At 41.7% G+C, this 21,803-nt stretch overlaps 1 protein-coding gene across 1 annotated transcript in view; it reads right to left on the bottom strand.

Annotated features, from left to right (window-relative positions):
- Nucleotides 1-21,803, bottom strand: part of DOCK4 (dedicator of cytokinesis 4) — a 350,501-nt gene that overhangs the window by 102,150 nt on the left and 226,548 nt on the right. Inside the window, exons 14-20 of the mRNA XM_041002001.1 lie at nucleotides 20,833-20,957; nucleotides 19,587-19,749; nucleotides 15,060-15,166; nucleotides 4,520-4,676; nucleotides 455-552; nucleotides 268-351; nucleotides 6-106 (exon numbers count right to left, since the gene is read on the bottom strand). Of these exons, the coding sequence (XP_040857935.1) occupies nucleotides 6-106; nucleotides 268-351; nucleotides 455-552; nucleotides 4,520-4,676; nucleotides 15,060-15,166; nucleotides 19,587-19,749; nucleotides 20,833-20,957 (835 nt within the window). The remainder of the gene's footprint in view (nucleotides 1-5; nucleotides 107-267; nucleotides 352-454; nucleotides 553-4,519; nucleotides 4,677-15,059; nucleotides 15,167-19,586; nucleotides 19,750-20,832; nucleotides 20,958-21,803) is intronic.

The following is a 21,803-nucleotide window of genomic DNA, read 5'->3' as shown; positions in this document are numbered from 1 at the left end:
CTTACCTGTATGCAAGGGCCCCAGCAAAATGACTCTCAATGTAAGTATCCATTACAGGTTTAAAGTGATGAAATTTGCTATCTTGCAGCAAGTTTATTATGTGAACCTAAAAAGACAATTGAGCTTTGTAAAACTGAACACAAATCAGGATGTCTGGGTTCTTTATAAAACAAACTGTGATGAAGTACAGGTTTCTGAAAGTACCTTCTTTAGTTAAGGAGGGGAGAAAAATTGTTAAAACACGATTCAATGAAACTGAATTCTTACCAAAGAATCAAATACTTTCGAGCCATATTTTTGAGAGTTTTCATCTAAAATTCCAAATAAGGTATCCAGTGTGTCTTGCAGGAACTGTAAAAAGAAGTAATCAATGAATGAGTGAAATAATATCTGTTCCTCCACTCCAAAAGTATATATGATGAATTTCCAAGAGTGGAAATGAACTATGGTTTACCTTGACTATCTCTGAGCCATCGATTTCTTTTAACTTAGAGAGACAGCCTGTGATCTTGTCTGGGTGGGTTCTCCATTTCAAAAGATCAAGCATGTCACCTTTCCAAACAGAAGAGCCAGATTAGTCACAGCAGAGCAGCCTCACATGTCAGAGTGTCCTGCTGGTGAAAGCTGAGTTCTTAAACTTGGTGACCACCTTGCCTGGTGGCTTATCCCACAGGTTCCCGGGGCCTCATTCCCACATTCCCTCTAGGATGGCGTCTGTTACAGTGCATTATTTCCTCCATTGCAAGCCTTCCTTTTGCCCTTCTGTTCTCAGGGGAGACGTTGATGGGACTAGGAAGTCTTTCTCCAAGGCCTTGGCTAATAACCCTCTCTGTGTTTGTGCTCCTAGTCACTTATATCCCTAGTACAGTAGGGCACTTATTTGTCCAGCTCCCACAAACTGGACAGCCAATTCCAAGAGAAAAACATCATGCTGAGTTTGAACTTCTTGTACTTCCAGCATGAGGAACAGAAGCACGCAGGGGACAAGCATTTGTTGAATAATTTTCTGCAGCCTCCTCGTAAGATTAGAGTTCTTGAGAGCTGGAAACCTGTTTTATTCATGACTGGATTCCCAGCCCACAACTTTCTCCCTGGCAACCATTCCCACCCAGCAACGACGCTCTTATTGACAATGGAAGCCAAACCGTGCAAGATTACAAGGTTTTTGCACAATGACATTACGCCCAGTGAACTGTCAGAACACCTAGTGAGGTGTCAGATTTGCAAATACCACAACCGGAACTCCACACAGCTGCCGATTCTAAACAATCACAGACCCCAGATCTCCATTTTTTTTCCCTTTCACAAAGTCAACCCAACAGGCCTGGTAAGATGCTCTTCACCTGGGCAGGGAATACACGCTTCCCTCATCTTTCTTGAGGAGAAGCTAGAAGGGCCTTGAGGATCTACTGACTTCATTAGTCACCAAAGGGAGCAGGCCATGGGACGTCAGGAGACCAGTGGAGGTGATGGGAACCTCTGATGGTCCTGCATGACAGGAATGAAGCCAGCAGGGCAGGCCTCAGTGCTCAGCGCTGTCCAGGGAGGCCAGGAGATGTTTCCAGAGGGAAGAGCAGAAAAACCCACTGAAAAGTACTTGTTTAGGAGAAATCCCAAATGGGAAAAGTTAAGAGACCAACAAAGAAACCAAACACTACAAAACCCCAAGCAATCAAGGAGGTATTTAGGAGGAGAAAGAAAGCACAGATATAATGAACAGAAATGAGCAAATGCAAAGGAATCAAAAGAGAATGGAGGAGCCACTTCCTCCAAAGCCATATTTGGAAGAAAAGCTCACCAAAGGATTTCATGGCAAAGCATTCAGTACTAAATAGAGGTGTTCATCTGCAACCAATGGGGATAAGGGAAAGAGAGGCATTTAGAATGAGCAAAACAGAGGATTAAAAAAAAATACTGACTTGGTGGTTTCCTGACCAAAAAGTCCTAAAAACGTTTGATATTCAAATCTAAATGAAACACCCTGGGGGCATGATTGAAACCACTGTAACACAGATTGGTTATATTTGGAATATCAGCTATTGCTACAGAGCGAGACTCAGGCTGACATGGGCAGGACTCTATTATGCTCCAGGTCTGTGTGCTGCCTCCCTCCCTCCTACTTCCTTCTTCCTGTATCTAACTTCAGGATGCCTCCCCTCTCAGGAACCTTCTCTTTTATAATCCCTCATTGTATTTCTCCCCTGCTATTCGCTCCCCACTTCCCACTCCACCTTCACCCCTGCTTCTTAGCCTGGCCCTCTTTCCCTTTCCGTTTGAAGGAGTGGGCAGGATTTTGTGCAATAGAATGGGAGTGGGAAGACAGTGGTTCTATTGACCACATGGTGGCACCGCAGAGGCAGAAGTGTGGGATACCCAGGAGGGGAGCAGGGAGCAGCTATCCCACCAGATTAGGATGGATCTGCCCAACTTTGTTGCCAGAAGGTAGATGGGTCTTAGACTGTGGAATAGTAAGTTAGGGCTAAACTGTCTTCTCCCAAGACTGTGTTTTAGCCACTTAAAGATACACTGGTGTAAACTAGGACTATATAAATATTTGTTCAGTAGGTCTATATGCCCAGCTCTAAATATCTGTAAAAACAGGCTGATGACATGACCTGTGCCAGGGCAATTGCAGATATTCAACACAGTCAGACAGATGCACAGTAGGAATCATGGAATGAAAATTGACCCTAAAAAAAAAAACAACCCAACTATTTGCAAAGACCACATCACTTACTAAGTGCCCAACTGGGGAGGAAATGGAAATTGTATATTTTCCAAGAGCAATTTAATTCTAATTTGGAACAGGATTGTTTCTATACAGAGATGTGTGTCTAGCATGTAAATAGCAGAGAGATCAACTAACTTCCTCCCCCTTTTCCATCTCGGGAAACATGCTGTTCATTTCCCAGCTCATTTTGAGCTGTCTTCCTTTGACAAGGTTAATCAAAGTCAAAATGGCAATTACATGTTTATCAGTCTTCAAAAATGAGTCAAGCACTGCACAGAATTCTGATTCTGCCAGCCACATGGAATATACTTAATGCACTGATTTCATAAATAGTTTACCTGTGTGGATATACATGAAAATGTTCTCTGTTTTCAAAGTAGCAATTTGCCATTTTCAGGATATGGTTCTCTCTGGAATGTAGGTTCCCTGTTGCTGTGTACCCCCCACCCACATCCTTCTTCCTGCGTGGGTCTAACATCTTAAGCCCTAGAATCAAAACACTTTCTGGAGCCAGGGCCAAGTAACTGAGAGCAGATAATTTATTATCAGGTATACCTGTGTGGTGGGTAATGCCCATTAAAAACAGCCACATCCTAATTTCTGGAAATCATGAATAAGTGTATTTTACATAGCAAAGGAGACTTCACAGATATGATTAAACAAACTCTTAAAACAGAGAGGAAGGCCAGTGTTAGAGACGTGAAGATGTTTCACTGCTAGCTTTGGGGGAGACAAAATCCAGGAGGCAAAGAATGCAGGCAGCCTACAGAAGCTCAGAAAAGGTACGAAACAAATACTCTGTCCGAGGGCCTCCAAAAGGAATGCAGTACTACTGAACTCCTTGTCGAAGTTTAAGAACTGGAAACTGATTGATGCAGTTATTTATTGATGAATGAGATAGAGAGAGAGACAACGCCCCAATCTTCTGGTTGACTCACAGTATCTGAGACTGGGGTAAACTGAGGCCAGCAACAGGAAATCAGGAGCTGCTAGCTCTCTGACAGGTGCAGCAGGGATCCAGTGGCCTTAGTTATCACTGCTGCCTCCCAAAGTAACATCAGGATGTGCAAGGAGCTGGAGCTGGGAACTATGGGAACTGAACTCGGACACTCTTGTACAGGACGTGGGCATCTCAGCTACCAGGCTCAGGAGGAGATATAGATGCCTTATAATGCAGAGATTCTAATACAATCAATCTAGCTTATTAAAACAACATCCAGGATGCTAGCAAGCTGGAATCCTTTTATGGCAACCATGAAGAATTCAAAACATTTCATTTACTTCCTTCATTCCGGAGCATGTTTTCATAACAATTTGCCAAAGAGAAGGGCTTGTTTTATTAATCATAACTTGCTAAACAATCAGTGACATAAAAAGAAATGCTGGAACAGGAAAGCAATACCCATCTAATGAAACCAACAACAACAACAAAAAAACTGCCTTTAATCTAGAGTCTGCAATTAGTACTGTTTATGAAGCTATAAAACAAAAGATTAAGGTGATGGCGTATTTTTTTTTTTTCCTAAAGCAGATGAGTTTTGGTAGTTTAAGAGCTGTGTTCTTGGATCTCTTGCTGGGATCATTCTAAAGTCCTTCTTAAAAGGCAAGTATTCAACAGATCTTTGGATTACAACTGCTTCCATTTGGTTGGAAATCACAAAGAAGAAGATCAACAAGTTTTCTAGTGCAAAGTTCTGCACGCACCTTTTGTGGTCGCTGAGAATGCTGACCAAGACTGACATGGACACGGAGGGGCAAGGGTTCTGAGAGACAACAGCGATACATTACCGTTCTGGGTGAGTTTTGTTGAACAGAGGAAAGATGTGATCCAGAAGGACTCCTTCGTGGCCTTCATGGCTTGATTATTATTCCCAAGGAAAATGCCCTTGGAAAAGGGAAGTTTGAGGTAGCGGGTAGTATCCTGAAGGTTTGTATTTTCTTCACACTGTGCAAAATATTAACGTAATAAATTAAAAAGGGAGGGGAACAGAACTCATAAAAATTATTAAGTATAATCTTCCTTTCCCGTGTTCATGAACTGGGGGAATGTTCCAAACAGCATTTTATACAGAATCTGGCTGCTATGAAAATGTTATTAAAGAACTAAACATTACTTTTGGATTTAGCCAGATGTGAGTTTGAGCCTCAGCTCTGTCACTTGATACATAACAATATCAAGTGATTTCAACAACATCAAGTGATTTCAACATTTGGAGTTTCCACTCAGTCTCTAAAACTTCATGATATTATTAAAAGAATTGTAATACAGAAAACTTTTAAAAATATTTATTTTTATTTGAGAAGCAGGTTTACAGAGAGAAAAGAGAAAAAGATCTTCCATCTGATGGTTCATTCCCAAGTGACCTCAATAGCCAAAGTCTGTGAATCTGAAGCTAGCAGACAGGAGCTTCCTCTGGGTCGGCCACATGCGTGCAGTGGCCGGAAGCCTTGAGCCATCCGCTGCTGTTATCTTAGACCAGAAGCAGGGAGCTACATTGAAAGTAGACCAGCCAGAAAACTGACCTGGCATCCATTTGAGATGCCAGTTTCCATAGGCATAAGGATTAGCTTGAAGATACCTTGCTGGCTTCTACAGAAAACCTTTTAACATTAGAAATGCAGGACCCAGTGTGGTAGCCTAGTGACTAAAGTCCTCTCCTCGCATGTGCCAAGATCCCATACAGGTGCCGATTCTAATCCCAGTGGCCCTGTTTCCCATCCAGCTCCCTGCCTGTGGCCTGGGAAAGCAGTCAAGGCCAGTCCAAGGCCTTGGGACCCTACCCGCATGGGAGACCCAGAAGAGGTTCCTGGCTTCAGATTGGCACAGCTCTGGCTGTTGTGGTCACTTGGGGAGTGAATCATCGGATAGAAGATCTTCCTCCCTGTCTGTCCTCTTCTCTGTATATCTGACTTTCCAATAAAAAAAAATGGAAATGCAAAGGAAAACATATTCACAGTGACCAGAGCATTTTACCAAAAAATGCGTTCATGCTTACATTCTTCCTGAGACCTCTCTTGGGAGGCAGTTGGTAAACGTCCTTTATTTGGAAAGACGATAACTAAGACAATAGTATTTCAGGTCTTCTAACAATTCTACTATGTGAGGGAAATCTCCACAGAAAATGCCAGCAAACAAATCTAACAGGAAATAAGATTTCTTATCTCTATTTGTCATGATTTCTGAAGTCAAGGATTGCCACTGAATGTTAAAAACAGCAGCAGAAGAGCTGATTAAAAAGGACGTTCATAGGATGAACACTCACGCAGATTATTTCCCACTGGTGAGGAAGAAGAACAAGATGATACAAGAGCAATCTAGCTGCCATCATTGCACTGCAGGGTGATGCAAAGATACACCCACCCTTTGCAGTGTGTTCTTAGGAGGGGGGCTCAACATCTGCCTCATAGGAAGCACCAGAGACACAGCAACAGGCTGAGCAACACTGCAGACGCAACAAGGAACAGGGAGCAGGTGGACTTCCTGCAGGATGCCTGGCTAGGTGCCTTCCAAGAGAGAGGGTGCAATTATTTAAATAACTATAAAGTGAACACTTGAAATGAAAGTGTTTAGGCAAAGTGATAATCTGGAAGCCTGGAAGGCTACTTTCTCCCTTTCGGTCTGGAGCCTGCTCTGGTCTGGAATGTTCTACTGGTTCGCTGAGATTCTGTCCTATAGGTAACATTTCTTGTTCTCCATCTCTCTCAATCAACTTCCTGCTGCTTGAGCACATCTGGCCACCCCTTAGCAGGTATGGTAGGAGTTCTTCATCAAGCTCAACCGGTTGCTGCAACCTGGCCACTTTTATGAAAAATGATGTCTGCATAATGACCACAGGGGCACTGAGAAGGAGTGAGGCTGCCTTTTCCTGGATCAACCGTTGTTGTGAAGTCAGTTCAACCAACTTGGGTTCCAATCACTTCTTCCTCAAGGCTGGGGACCACGACCACAGCCTTGGAGTCTGTCTAAAGCACTGCAGCTTGTTAGGTTCTTTTGTTATTATTATTTTTATTAAATATTTATTTTCTTTTAATGGGAAAGTTGGATATACAGAGAGGAGGAGAGACAGAGAGGAAGATCTTCCATCCAACGATTCACTCCCAAAGTGGCCACAATGGTTAGAGCTGAGGCAATTTGAAGCCAGGAGCAAGGAGCCTCTTTTGGGTCTCCCACATGGATACACGGTCCCAAGGCTTTGGACCATCCTCAACTGCTCTCTCAGGCCACAAGCAAGAAGCTGAATAGGAAGCAAGGCCACCGGGATTAGAACTGGTGCCCATATGGGATCCTGGCGCATGTGAGGAGAGGACTTTAGCTACTAGGCTACCATAAGGGCCCACTTATTAGGTTCTTATAGCTAAATTCTTACTGAAGCACAGAAAAGTCATTGACATGGTCACAAAAGTTCTTTCAAGACCTACTACAAGAATGCTGGTATGAGAATTGGTGCAGATGGAGTGGATGGAGCAAGGGAAGATGGGGGAATGGCAAGAAAAAGGAGAATTCTGTCACCAATTTAGTAAAGAAAAATAGGAACTATTGTTTGACTGGCAGGAACCTGTGAATGAGAAAATTTACCAAAGATTCAAAATTGACATTTTTTTTCACCAATAGAATGATGCTAGACAGAGGACAGAATTGGAAGTTTTAATCTATTTCTCTTTAGAAATTTTATTTTAAAATATATAGCATCATCTTTTAAAATGTGGGTTTTCAGCCCATATCCCAAACACATCACATTAATACCAGAGATTTTAAAAGAAGTATAAGCAACTACCATTGATGAAAACATACTGCAGGTCAGGTACTGCTGAGTGTGTACTAAGCATGTGCATCACCCCATCACAGCAATCCTAGGAGACAGGATACTGTAACCTGAGGTGCTTATGTGACTAGCTCAATGCCAGTAAACTAACGTCAGAGCCAATACTGATCTCTCTCTCTCTCTCTCTTTTTTTTTTAAATTTACTTATTTTTCATTGGAAAGGCAGATTTATAGAGAGGAGGAGAGAAAGAGAAAAAGATCCTCTGTCCACTGGTTCACTCCCGAAGTGGCCACCATGCTGGAGGTGAGCTGATCTGACATCAGGAGCTTCTTCTGGGTCTCCCACACAGGTGTAGGGCTCCAATGCTTTGGGCGGTCCTATACTGCTTTCCCAGACCACAAGCAGGGAGCTGGATATGAAGTGGAGTTGCTGGGACATGAACTGGCACCCATGTGTAAGGCCATGATTCAGGCACTGAACCATTGCACAAGGCCCAGCATTTATAACTCTTACAGAATATAATCTCCTTACACTGATGTTCTAAGTCTTCAGTTTTGCTATAGTGAATTTAAAATGTATTCATTTATAGACAAAATATGGAATAGGAGGTACAGCTTTAAAAGCCCAAAACAATTACACTTTTCTAAAACAAAACAAATAAAAATAAAATAAAATAAGTGTGTTATTCCTGGGGAGAGGACTTGGTGTGGTGCCTACAGTTGAAATCATTTTAAATGCAATCAACTTCTGAGCTGTTAGTGCAGACTATTCCATGTTCTAAGACCAGGCAGGGAACAAAAGGGATCATGTGCATGTAGGTTGACACAAGGACAAGTAGTAGACAAGAGCTTGACACAGGAGCTTGGGATTCAACAAAAAGGCTGTAGGTCATCTGACAAGGGAATCCATCAATGAAATGGTTAAGAATAGAGATCAGATTCCAAAAGGTAGCCCTGTAGGGCGGGAGTAGTGTCAGCAAGAGTCTTCTAAGCAGAAAACCTTTTCCACCTCAGATAGGAAAAGCGTGGAGGGTGGGGAGTCAGCAGTCACAGCGCAATTGTTCAGCATTCTTCCACCAGGTGGGAGAAGAGATTCTGATCTGGGAGGTGGCCCAGAGAAAATGATTTTCTTCTTAGGTGAAAGAGGAGTCAAGGAGGCTCCTGAATGTGCTCGGGCACTGCCTGTGCTGGGGCTTAACATATCAAGAAAAAGTGGTGGTTGAATACCTGAATGTTTGAGAATCTTTTTTTTTTTTTCCAAAAAGATCTATTTATTTGAGCAGTGGAGTGGTATAGGGGAGAATAGAAGTAGGAGCAGAGAGAGAGAAAAATGTCTCACTTGCTGGTTTACTCCACAAATGACCACAATCCCAGTAGGTATTCTGGGATCCACTACAGTTTCCTACATGGGTTCCATGCGTTTGGGTCACCCAAGAGTCTTCTAGATACCTTAGCAGGGAGCTATATCAGAAGTGGAACAGGCAGAATTTGAAACTGAATTTGGATATGAGATATCTCAGGTCATGGGCAGCAGTTTAACTAGCCCAACATGGTACAGACTAGGCAGCCCCAAACTGCAGCTCACAGATTCTCGCACTGAGCATGTCTGCGAGATGCATGTCACCTTGGCAAAAAATCACTTATCCCCACAACAGGATGGGATGATAAAATATGGGGCATTTGTATTCTAGGGATTGCTCATGAAACAAATGCTTGGCTTTGGCATACTGAATTTTTCTTTTTCTTTTCACTGAATTCAGAACAGTCACAGACCAGGCAATAAGGCAATGAGAATAATAAGACACACGCTCTCCATGAGGGAGGTATTTTCTTGTGGGACCCACAACCATGGCATGTTACAAGAAAAGTGTGACAGAGGATCAATGGGGAAGAACTAATTGTGCCATTCTTTCTAAGAGAAATGACACAACATGAACACATGTTGCTACTGAATGGGCAAACAAAACTATGACACCGACACAAAGATGGCCTCTGTGTTTGCTGTGATAGGCTCTGATCTATGTAAGTGATTGGAGGTAATTTATGACCATTCGATGAGGAGGTGAGAACCTTTTCTCTGCTTCCCAATCCTTGAGGCTGAAATAGGAGCTAACCAAAAAGACCTGTCTCCTCACACTCTGACACAGGTATTAACATGCAGGTCCTGTGCTAGCAGAGGTAGACCCCATTTCCCTTGAACTAAATAGCTTGATGTATGGGTCTGCTTCTTTCTCCAGAACTAAATCAGTTGGTCCAGCAATAAGTGGTACATTATGTCGTGGGCTGCTTTTTAGACACCCAAAAGAGGGCTACTGTGGTCAGCCATGAGTAACATTTCAGAAACGTGGTATTTTCAATTATACAAGATATGTGACGGATGGAGCCACAGTTATCATTTATTAAGAAGAAAATTCACTCAGAATCAGGGCATATTAATCAAATTGAAGGGTTTGTAATTTGTGAGTAGTAGAGAATAAAATTTTAAGAACACAGTAAGTCAGAGGGTTCATTTGGAACTCTGTATTACTAGCTAATGAAAAGAACATTTAAATAGCTTTTCAGGGTTAAAATACTTTCTTATTGGGACTTTCTCAATATGACTAGTCATTCTTAGTATTCATTATTAAACATTTATTATATTCCCAGTCCTTCAGTCTAGTAATAAGTAACAGAGAAACAAAGAAGGCCCTTTCCTTGAAGGTAGTCCATGTCAGACCTCCACACTCACTAGTTAATTTTGGAATGAAGACCAGTGCATACCAGCTAGGCTTAGAAAGGGCAGCTAGGCCGGAATGGGAAAGGGCCCCATGGCTTTGGTCACTGAGTTCTGCATGTGGGCAGAGGTCACTAAGCAGGTGGGGGAAAGAAGAACCATATATGTCAAGGCCTTGGGGAAAGAAAAGCACAGTATGGAACTGTGGAATCCACGCATCAACTGCAATGTGGATCCTGGATGGAAACAGTGACATCAATGGAAAACTTGCTGCGAAACTCAAAAACTCTTTGTGTTAACAATACTGTACCAAAATGAGTTCCAATAAACGTGTCATAGTTTATTTACGTAAGAGGTTAACATAAAGAGATGCTGAGTGAAAAGCAAATGGGAATTTCCTAAACTATTTTTTTTTTTTACAATTTTCCTTTCTATCCTGAAATACCTTAACATTAATTGGTACAAAAAAGTACAAGCATACTCAAGCAACTAGATACAATTTAGTATGGCTAGAGCATGCAGGTTTTCAATAGTTTAAAAAAAAAAAGCTAGAAAAAAAACAACCTTTGAACTACCCCAATAATCTTAAGTAAGAAAATCTCCCATAACTCTGATATTATGTTTGGCTTAAATTCTCTTCATTAACGTACAAATGAGCACACTGAATTGACCAGTAATGTACCAACAGTGTTAGATGGTGAAGTAACTGTGGCAAGACAAGAAGAACTTGCAGGTGTATGTTCACATCAGAAAGCAATGGAGGTGAGGTAGAGATAAGAACTCAGCTTTTGCATGCTCTGTTTGAAATATTCCTTGGACACTTTGTTGAAGTTGTACAGTAGGCTGGCCTAAGTTTTGCACTAGATAATCAGATCACCCAGCGATCAGCACACACACGTGTGGTAAGCCGACTAATGAAGTAGATGAGGTGGATTTAAGTGGACACAGCGGGGTGGGGGAGTGCAGCTGAGGGTTCAAGCTGTGATTATATCAACATTTAAGGTAAAGACAAAAAGGGATAACTGCTCCAAGAAGATGAAGGGTGGAACCAACAACACTGTCAGACCATGGCACCTGGGAGTTCACACATGCACACTCAACAATGTTACATGTTATAGGGAAGCTAAGCAAGGACAGATTTTAAAAGTATTCAGGGGGTTTGACCCTCGGGTGGAACTAGCATCCTTGGGAGAGAAATGTCGCTTGCCTGGTGGTGAGAGAAGCCAGTGGGGAGCACACAGGATTTGAGAAGAGACAGTGAGTGTAGACTGGCTCTTCCCTGTCAGCCTGCTATCATCCTGGGAAGGAAAGAGGGCGTGGCACGGTGTCTATTTAAATACAATCTTTAGAGAAAAACTGTGCAGTTTATAACCGGACGGTATAGTGTCAGAAGAAAGGAAATAGTTAAGGTGCAGGAGGAAGGGAGGTGACAGGAGGGACAGGGGCTGGAGACTTCAGGCAGGAGGGAGGCCCTGAAGGAAATAGTGGAAGAATCAGCTTTGGACAGAAGGATTCTTGATCCCGTCCCCTGAGCCAGGAAACAGGAAAAGAGAGAAGGATGTAGATAAGTTTGCAGGTGGTTGGGAGAGAGCAGAGGAAGCTGAGGAAATTCCTGTCTGATGGCCTGTTTTCTTCTGTTGAGTAGATGGAAGTGGGAGAACAGGGACAACGCCGAAATCTTGCAGTCTTGTAAACAGCTCTGGTGGGCACTGATTGGGGAGGGGGATGGATTCATTTGCCTGCAGTGTTGAGGCTAATCTATAACAACTGTGATTTCCTCTGGTAACGCCCTCCTGCCTAGGTCTGAATATAGAGAGGCAATGTTGACAGATGATTTAGGATTAATTTTATTTCCAATTGGAAGGCTTAAAAGAATATTTTCAATACCCATCATGGTCATCTCAACACAATGATATAAAATGATACGATTTGAAATCCATTTCTCTTGCTCCCTACTCCCATCTTTTTCTTTCTTTCTTTCTTCTAAAATAATGAAGCTAAGGCTGCAATTACCAGTAGGCTGCATGCTTACCTGCCATGGCGGAAGAAGGGTAAGAATTATGCTGGTAATAGCCTTTTAATGATAAACTGCAAGTGGCCTTAAGCTGAAACTGAGCTTATTGGCTCAGTTAAACAAGAAAGAAAGAAAACCCACAGCTTTGGGCAGACCCCAAACAGAAGTTGTTGTACTTGGCAAGGGTTTTGCAGCTCTTTAGGTAAGCAATGATAACAGAGACTGTTCATAAGAAAGCTCAGCTACCTGGGGGTTTTCCTGGGGAGCTGAAACTACACAAGCTGTTCTGCCCTCAAACAGCCAACCCTCACACATTATCCAGAACCTTCTGTGGTTGAGAATACTCATTGAGAGCATCTGTGCTTAAAGTGGTTCTAGCTTCAAAACGATTCAAATTCTGTACTAAGTTAAAACATGTGTAAGGACCGGAAGTGATTCAAAGCCCTGTTCTTGAGAAATGCCTTGGCCCTGACAACAGGCAGGCAGCTGAATGGATTTCTATGTGGGGTTCAGTGTCAGCCAGCCTCCTGGATGGTCCCCTGGAGAAGCAAGTCTTGCTACCTGTCTTCTGCTCCTTGAGGCATAAGGATCTATGAAGCAAATGAGAACCCTGGCACTGTTCACAGTCATTTAGAAGGTTGACCAGGGTGTGAATGAACAGCTAGCATTTGCCAAAAAAGCACCCTACAACCCTCAAGTAGGAAACTCTTCCATACTACTCTCATATACCTGATTGACTCCTCTTTGGAAGTTCATTGTTAGCAAGCCCTCTTTGAATCAACTCAGTCCTGCCTTTTCTAAGCCAAGATTAAATGTTACACAGGCACCTGTCTATATGTATGTTTTTTGGAAAACTGTAGCTGAAGACATTGCCTGGCATTTATCTCTTACAAGTGAACCACAGACCCAGTGGTGAGATTAAATAGGTCATCATAAGTTGCTTGCTATACTGGTTACTCTGCTTTAAAATATTTTGTATTTTCCTGCCAATAGCTGCTTTAGATCTCTTCATGAAAGAGTGATACTCTAAGTGCCACAAATAAAGGGATACAACTACTTTGTGGTCCACTATATTCCCAGAACCTGCCTATAGTTTGTAGCCAATAAACATAATGAGCAAGTAACTAGAACATGGGTGATTAGAGACAGAGATAAACACACATGCAGAGGAACGGAAATTACCAGCCACGTGGTGTATCTCCACTCATTTTATTAGCAATTTTCCAAAGGTAGGGAAAGTTGGTGTTTGTAATTATCAGCATTCATTCAATAAATCTTCACAGGGGCCCCTCGGACACAGCTATTGCTCTAGAAGCGCTCTAGATCTGGTCAGGCTAAGCAAAGGGATCAGCAGATAATTGGGCAAGAGGAGTGTGCAAACACCCTGAGAGTTCAAAGAAGGGCTACTCAGCTAGTTGGAAATATGGAAAGGTGAGGATGCAAGCGGTGGTCCGGAAGGAGGCTGTAGCCAAGATAAGCCCCAATGATTGGATGAGAGACAGTTAGGGGGAAGGCAGGGGAGAACCCCAAGGGCAGGGCAGCAAACAGCAGGCAGGTGCAAGGAGTGAGCCTCACAAGGCTGCAGCATCCAAGAGGAGGCAGGAGTGGTGAGCCGCACAGCCCGGGGGAAGTGCTCAGCTGAGAATCCCAGGATTTGTTCTCTTAGCTTCCAGATGCGATTGATGGCTCTCAAACAAGGAATCAATCCCTGACGAGTCATGCCTTAGCTCCCTCTAATGTGGAGCCTGGGCTAGAGGGAGACAAACCCCAGGCCAGAAGGCCCAGTTAAGACAGACGACGTAGCAAAAGGGCAGGGAATAGGGCATGACTGTAGAAACAGAAATGCAAAGGAGAAAACTACATGTGTACTTTGAAAATACATTTTATTTTACACATTATTAATATTCTCAGATAATTCCTATGGGTTCTTGCTTTGTCAATTTTGTTTTTGTTACCTACCATAGCACGCTTTTTTCCAAATATTTTTATGAGAATTCCTGACTTAAAAGATCAGCCTTAAAGCTGTCATGATAGGCACTGGTGCTTGGCACTGCATGTAAAGTTGCCGCCTGCAGTATCAGCATCCCATGTAGATGCCAGTTTGACTCCAGTTGCTTCATTTCCCATCCCTCTCCCTGTCAACATGCCTGGGAAGCCAGTGGAAGATGGCTTAAATCCTTAGGCCTCTGCTAGCCACATGGGAGACTTGGGGGATGCTCCTGGCTTCTGGCTTTGGATCAGCCCAACTCTAGTTATTTGGCCACTTGGGAAATAAGATTTCTATCCATCCCCTCTGTGTGTGTGTGTGTGTGTGTGTGTGTGTGTGTGTGTATACACCTCTGCCTTTCAAATACAAAAACATTTAAAAATAAATAAAAATAAAGTTGTTATGATAAAATATATATGGTTCCCTACTTTCTTAATTGGAATGGCAGACCAAAAAAAAAGGAATATTGACCTAGCTTAACTAAATTCACATATGTGGATATGAAGATCTCAGCAAGAAAGCACACATTGGCAGTATTTAAAATGGTATTTGTAAGGTCTATTTACTCCCAACAAAGTGGTGTAACTGGCTTGAAGACTTACCCAAATGCTTACCCCTAAACTGAGATGAAAAAAACAAACAAAAAGCAACTTTCTCATTTTTTTAGAAGATGACATTGGATATAGAAATGGTACTTTTTTCAAAAGACATTTTCACTGTCAGCAACCTTACAAAAGAATATTCATTTCAGTCCTTTTTCTTTTTCCTGTTTCCTTAAGTGAGACCAAGGGAATGAGCTGATACACTGCCCTGCTTTTCTTAGCCTGTCGCCCATAGGAGACCGACAGTACCTTGTGCACAATGAGCTCATGTGTGCCATCCGGAAGAGTCCTGCCATCTTCCTGCATCAGGGGAACAAAAGAGAAACCAAACAACTTCTTTTCTCCTTTCTCCTTGGCTGTGGAAAAGAAAAAATTACTTGCTTACTAAAGTGCATATTTGGATCCCCGTCGTCAGACACAAAGATCGTCAACAAGCACAGACATGAAGAGAGACAACCCAAACCACAGCCCCCTCTACACAACTGAGAGCAGCTCTAATGACGGGCCACAGATCTAAAGCAGCCACCCTTTAACTCTCTATTCCTGCCTCATGATCTTCCCTGAACTCACTACCCAGTAAGGTTATTTTCTTCTTTTTTAATCTTAGGGTTGCCTTTTTCTGCTTGTATTTCACTGCTTACTCCTGGGCATGAACATCATGGAAGTTGGAATTCTTGTTGACTTTATAATTAAAAAAAAAGAGTATCAGGAACACAGCAGGGTATCAGTAAGTACATGCTAATTGAATGAGCAAACAATTGGCAAATGAGTGCATGAGAAATTAAAGATTTTACTTCCTATCTACGAAAGTTGATCTCTCGGCTCTACTTTGGTCCAGGATGGAATTTTTGTTATTCCTAGAGCTGTACATGAGAGCAAATGAACCCTGAGGAAGCCACCCTTTGAGTAGAAGCCAGGCCGACTGAAAGGCATCAAATACAGTTTAGGGTTTTAATAAGGGCTTTCTGTAATGGTCCCCTGAAAGGGAAAAAGGAGGTTTTCAAAAGGAGGAGGGTTAGACCCAGCACAGTAACCTCATCCTCGCCTTGCACGCGCTGGGATGCCAAATGGCCACTGGTTCAGGTCCCTTCTGTTCCACTTCCCATCCAGCTCCCTGTTTGTGGCCTGGGAAAGCAGTGGAGGTTGGCCCAAACTCTTGGAACCCTGAATCCATGTGGAAGACCCAGAAGAGGCTCCTAGCTCCTGGTTTCAGATGTGTTCAGCTCTGGCCATTGTGGCCACTTGGGGAGTGAGCCAGCAGACAGAAGATCTTTCTCTGTCTCTCTTTCTCCCTTTAAAACATGAATTTCCAATAAAAGCAAGTAAATGTTTTAAAAAAAAAAAAAAGAAATCAGGAGGGTCATTAGCAATTGTTGATAAATAAGGAAAGTGGCTACTTGCTAGAGCTCTTTTAAATTTCATTCTGGGTCTTTCCATCGAACTTCGTTTTTCAAATCAGGAGAACACACTAACAGAATCTTATCTGTTCGATCTGATTCTCCCCTTGTACACAGATGTGGAAGGCAGAGTTATCCAGAATAGTTAACCTACTTTGGGATGGTTGGTTATTCTTATCCATGAAAGTGTGGAAGACAGGTCTCATACTTCAAAAATGCTAGCCTTTGGGATGCAGGAAGATGTAACTTACAGCTAGATAAGAGATCTAGAGATGACACAAAAGGTTGGGCATCGCATTATCCCCTTATCATTGCTTCTGTCTTTCAGCCACAGAGAACTAGGGATTCATGCCCCAAATGGTGATTTTTTGCCTGGCATGTGATGGGCTCCTAGCATGAGGGCATACACATGCTAGCTTACAGCAAAGGAATTTCTCTTAAAACCATTCATTTGCAACCCAGAGAAATAATAGGAAAGTACTGATTTTTAAGCAAAAATTACAGTCAATGTCCTTGGCAAGAAATTTGAATTATTCTAGAACTTGAAGACTTTCTTTTTGGGGTGGTCTGTGATATTTCAACTCAGAAAGATAATAAAGATTTTTCTAATGCATAAAATTAGCAAAAGCAAGAAAAAAGCAGTAGTTTACTTAGACTTCTCTTCCATCTTAAAATAAAATATAAACACTAACCATCGCTTAAGGGATCTGGCCAGTAAAGGGTATTATGTTGAACGGACTATCTTATTTCACACAGTATGGTCCTCTTTCACTCACAAAAACCTGTAAGTCTATGGCTTCTGCTTTTAAACTTATCAATAGTTCCTGGGATCTCCATGGCACAGATTCTTCCCATCTTTCCCTGTTTTCTCTTATTCCATTTGTTTGGTCCCTCATTCCAATCACTTCTTCAAATCCCTCAGTCCCAATGTAATCTTACTTGAAAAAATACACATGAAACCACTGAGGGATCCTCAGTGAAGCAGACCTTCTACAATTAACTAGTCAACTCACCCTTCCTCCAGGTGGTGACAACCCACCTGCACCTGTGCCCCTGGAAGTATTCTGAAGCATCCAAGACTCAACCAAAGGCCAATTCTTAACCCTGTGAATCACCAGGTTCTGTATAATCCTTTCCCTCAACGATGCTGCTTCAATAGCCTTCCCTGTTCTTTTCCACAGCACCGTTTTCCCTCCCTGTTGAATCACTTTTATCAAATAAATATGAATTAAAAGTTTCATATTAAAACAAGGTGGCATGACCCAATATTTCCATCCCATTTCTCTATTCACATCTCTTTTGTTAAATAATAGTCTTTATTTTTTAAAAAAGTAATTTACTTGAATGGCAGAGTTGCAGAGATAGGAGAGACAGAGAGATAGATAGGACTCAAACTGGTGGCCATATGGGATACCAGCACCACAGCCTATGACCTAATCTGCTGCTCTGTGACCCCAATAGCCTTATTGTTAAAGGCAGTTTCAGATTTATCACAAGATTGAGACTAGAGAGAGCTCTCTGCCCCTTCAAATATCTAGCTGCCTCCATGATCAAAATCCTCACTAGACCATCAAATTCACTGCAAATGTTGAACCTACATTAACACATCATTATCAGAGCCTATAGTGTACATCAGGGCTCATTCTTAGTGTTCTATATTTATGAACTTGGGCAAGCGTAGAGTGGATCCATCACAATAGTTTCATACAGACTAGTTTAGCTGCTTAAAATCCTCCTGTTATTGCCTACTCATCTCTACCTCCCACAAACACTGGCAACCACTGAGTCTTCTATGTTCTGTAAGTTTGCCCTCTCTAGAATACCAGAGAACTGGACTCACACAGTCTACTGCCTTTCCTTACAGGTTTCTTTCACTCTATTATATGCATTGAAGCCTCTTATAAGTCTTATTATGTCTGGAGGGCCGATTTAATTTTAGTACTAAGTAATATTCCACTGGATATATTATAGTTTCTGTGTGGATATGATACCAAGGAGCCTGTTAGATTGTAAAATAAGAATATGTTTAGGCTGATAAGAAACCACCAAGCTGTCTATTGTTTTCTTATAAGCTATTGCCTTGATCACTGTAGCTACCAAGCAAGTCTTGAATTCAGTTAATGTCAGTATTCCACCTTGGTTCTCCTTCAATGTTGTTTCTGAATCTTTTGCTTCCCCACATACATCTTAGGATCCTTAAATATCCATAAAATAACTTGGGGTTTTGACTAGGACTATAGTTTATAGATCTAGTTAAGAATGATTGACTGATCTTGATTATGCAAAGCCTTCCTATTCACAAACATGGCTCTAGTATTAGTTACAGTACAACTTCTCAGAAACTATCTGTGCTTACTGCTTTCACTTCCTTTTCTCGGTCGTGTTCCTGAGCACACGCTTACCACCAAAAAACCACTCATCAGTCTCAATGACTTCCATGATGTCAAACAGAATATTTTTTCTGCACTCATATTAGTTACCTCTAGCATCTGACATTTGCACCTTTGGATTTTTCCTTGATTGTTGAAACTACTGCTTGTTCCTTCTTTAGAACATTTTTTAGCATCTTCTCATTTTCCCAGCTCCATATGTGGTGAGTGTACCAGATCACTGAAATGTTTGGCCTTTACTTTGTTATCTAAATTTACTGCTTAGGAATTTCATCCATTCTTACAGTTTTAAAAATAATAAAAATTAGGGCAGGCATTTGATAAGATGGCTGAGATGCCAGTTGGGACACTCCCGCAACCCCTTGGGGCTCCTCGGTTTGAGTTTCAGTTCTGCCAATTCCAGTTTCCTGCTAATGCACAACCTGGAAGGCAGCAGTCAATGGCTCAAGCGCCTGGGGTCCCTGCCACTCTTAGAAGAGACCTGGATTAATTTTCCAGTTCCCAGCTTCAGTCTGGCTAGTGTGGTCATTTTAGAGAGTGAGTCAGAAGATGAGAAATCTCTGCCTGTCTGTTTCTGTCTCTATCTTTCACACGAAAAATAAATGATGAAAATTGGGGATGTACAGCAGGCATTGGATCTGACTGCCTCAGGGCAGGCATCCTTCCTCAGTTCTATGTGCACTGACACCATTGTGGACACTGGAAATTAATGCCATTTTGATATTTGGGAATCAGCAAGTGCTAATTCCCATTGAACTAATTAATTATAGGAGAACCCCGAAGATTTCCCTTCCTTTAGGTTCCATAGAAGTTATTAGCTTTTCAAGAAAGTAGCACTCTTACCACTTACTCCCTTACCTTCCTCCTCCAAGCTTCACTTACCACAAATATTTTAGCAATCGGTGCTGCTCAGTGAGCAGAGTGCCCCAGCACTACCGAATACAACCAAATACAACCATGTCAAGGTATTCAATCCCATCAGCACTTACTAGAGCAATGTCGAAATTCAAAGCGGATGTGCGCACCCCTGAATTTATCCACAGGAATGGGAAGTTTCAGCAGTTCAGCCCACCTGGGGCTGTTGTTATGATAAAGCACGAAGGAGTGGTACTCGCTGGCTGGGGGCTCTCCAGAACCAAAGGAGATAAAATCCTAGCAAAGGAAACGCACAGGGTAAAGACAGCTTTGTCTAAAGTTGCATTTGAAAGTCACAGAACAATCCCTCAACTTATTCTGTCTGCTCCCCAGGTAGCACTTTCTGTGGAATGAACTCCCAGCTCCTTCGCTGTTTTCTTTTTCTATCTATCAGGTGTGTGTTGCATTCTGATGCTGCACGAAGAGTGAACTCAGGTGAAAATCATGTGTCCCCCTCGGAGTTAAAAAGTACCCAACTTGGAACAGCCAAAAATCTGTTCTGTGCCTCAATGGGAGACTTGGTATGCACTGGGCCAGCTCTTATCATGGGAAGGATAAATGTACTTCTCCAAGAGGAGGCTCACAAACAACTTCTTCCAGGAAGGAATTTGCTATTATCATTCAGATCAGGAACAGCCACCTTCATGCCCAGTTTGGTCAAAATGAAAATACATCAGGGAGACAGAGGTTTGCAGCAAAAGTTAAGGTGCTACTTGGGATACCCAAATCCTACACCAGAGAGGCCGGCTGGAATCCCAGCTGTTTCCTATTCCTGCTTCCTGTTAATGTGTCTCCTGGGAGGCAGCAGGTGATGGCTCAAGTATTTGAGTCCCTGCACTAATGTAAGAGACCCACATGGAATTCCCAGATCCTGGCATCAGCTTGGCCTGGCTTTGGCTATTGCCATACTGGGGGCGAGGGAGGGGGAGCAAACAAGTGCATGGAAGGTTCTTTGTCTCTCAGGATTCTTTCCAAATACAAACACAGAATTAAAGAGGAACAGTTTTTTTTTTAATTCCAAGGAAAAAAATGTAACTCTTCGAAACTATGATAGATGAAAGGGAAAAAATGAAATGGTATAACACATCACTGCATTTAAGGAATAGCTGCTATAAGGTAGTTATTGATATAACTAATTAATTAAATACAACATAAAAAATTTAAGATGTTCTACATAGTTTTCTGCAAGGCATTTTAATGTTTTTTTAAAAACAACAGAGTGCTGGAAAAGAAAAATATGACCGAAAATTAATTGAGCACATTAAACATGAAGCAAATGCAATTGTTCTACCAAAAAATAAATACTCTGTACTTACGTACCTTCAAATTCTGTCCATTACTATCTATAATGAACATGGTAACTTCCACATTTCTGGCCACACTCTTCCCTCCTTTCTCAAATTCTCCCCTCTCTATTGTGATATATAAGTCATTCCTCATTTCTCCTATTAGAAAAGGAAAATTAAAAACATGTTACATGTATTGAGAAATGTACCAGCCTGTCAAAAACATGCTAATGTTAAAATATACTGTTATAATTAAAAATAATTTACTAATGCAATTTTAATGATCTGTGATTATTTAAAATTTTACTGTATTGAAAGAAACAGACATCTTTCCCTTTGATTATTGTTTGCAAGCCTCATCTATATTTTGTATATCTGTTGTCTTCTTTATTTAGTGGAGCTTCCGATAAAGCAAATAAAAATGTTATCTCAATTAGCAGCCCTGGACAACTGTGCATCTAGGAGGTGAGTTTGGGGAACAAGCAGGAAGGTATCATCAAGGTTCATCATTTCTCAGTATTTCCCTCCTTTCATTTATAAGGTGTGACCTTGAACTGACAGCATGGCAAGGAAAATAAAATACAAGTCTCATTATTTTATAATCACAGTGCCTTAGAGTAGAACTATCCAAATGGAATAAAATGACAGGACTGCAAAGTACACAATTATAACTTAAATCTTTCCCCAAATTCATGGACAAAATAACCTCACTGCTGGAAAAATCCAGATTAGTATTTTATGAACACAGATGCAGAATGATTCAGTCACTCAAATGCAACTTTGTATGTCACACTATCAAGTTTTATAAAGCAGACGAAAAAGGCCATAGATTCAAGCTGACATAATCTATGCCATATAAACCTGATATTTTTTTCCAATTGGTAATTTATTATACTTGACCACTTTTTTAAACTTATCCCTTTCTTAGGAAAAGGAAAAGGCAAAAAAATAAATTGATGGTAAAATTAGATAAATGTGCTAAAGCATGCTAGTGCCGCTCCTGCA

This window comes from Ochotona curzoniae, unplaced genomic scaffold, assembly GCF_017591425.1.
Source record: "Ochotona curzoniae isolate NIBS_2020 unplaced genomic scaffold, NIBS_Ocur_1.0 scaffold_2476, whole genome shotgun sequence".
NCBI classification, from domain to species: Eukaryota; Metazoa; Chordata; class Mammalia; order Lagomorpha; family Ochotonidae; genus Ochotona; species Ochotona curzoniae.
Note: the sequence above shows the minus strand (reverse complement) of the source record. Positions and strands in the feature narration are given on the sequence as shown.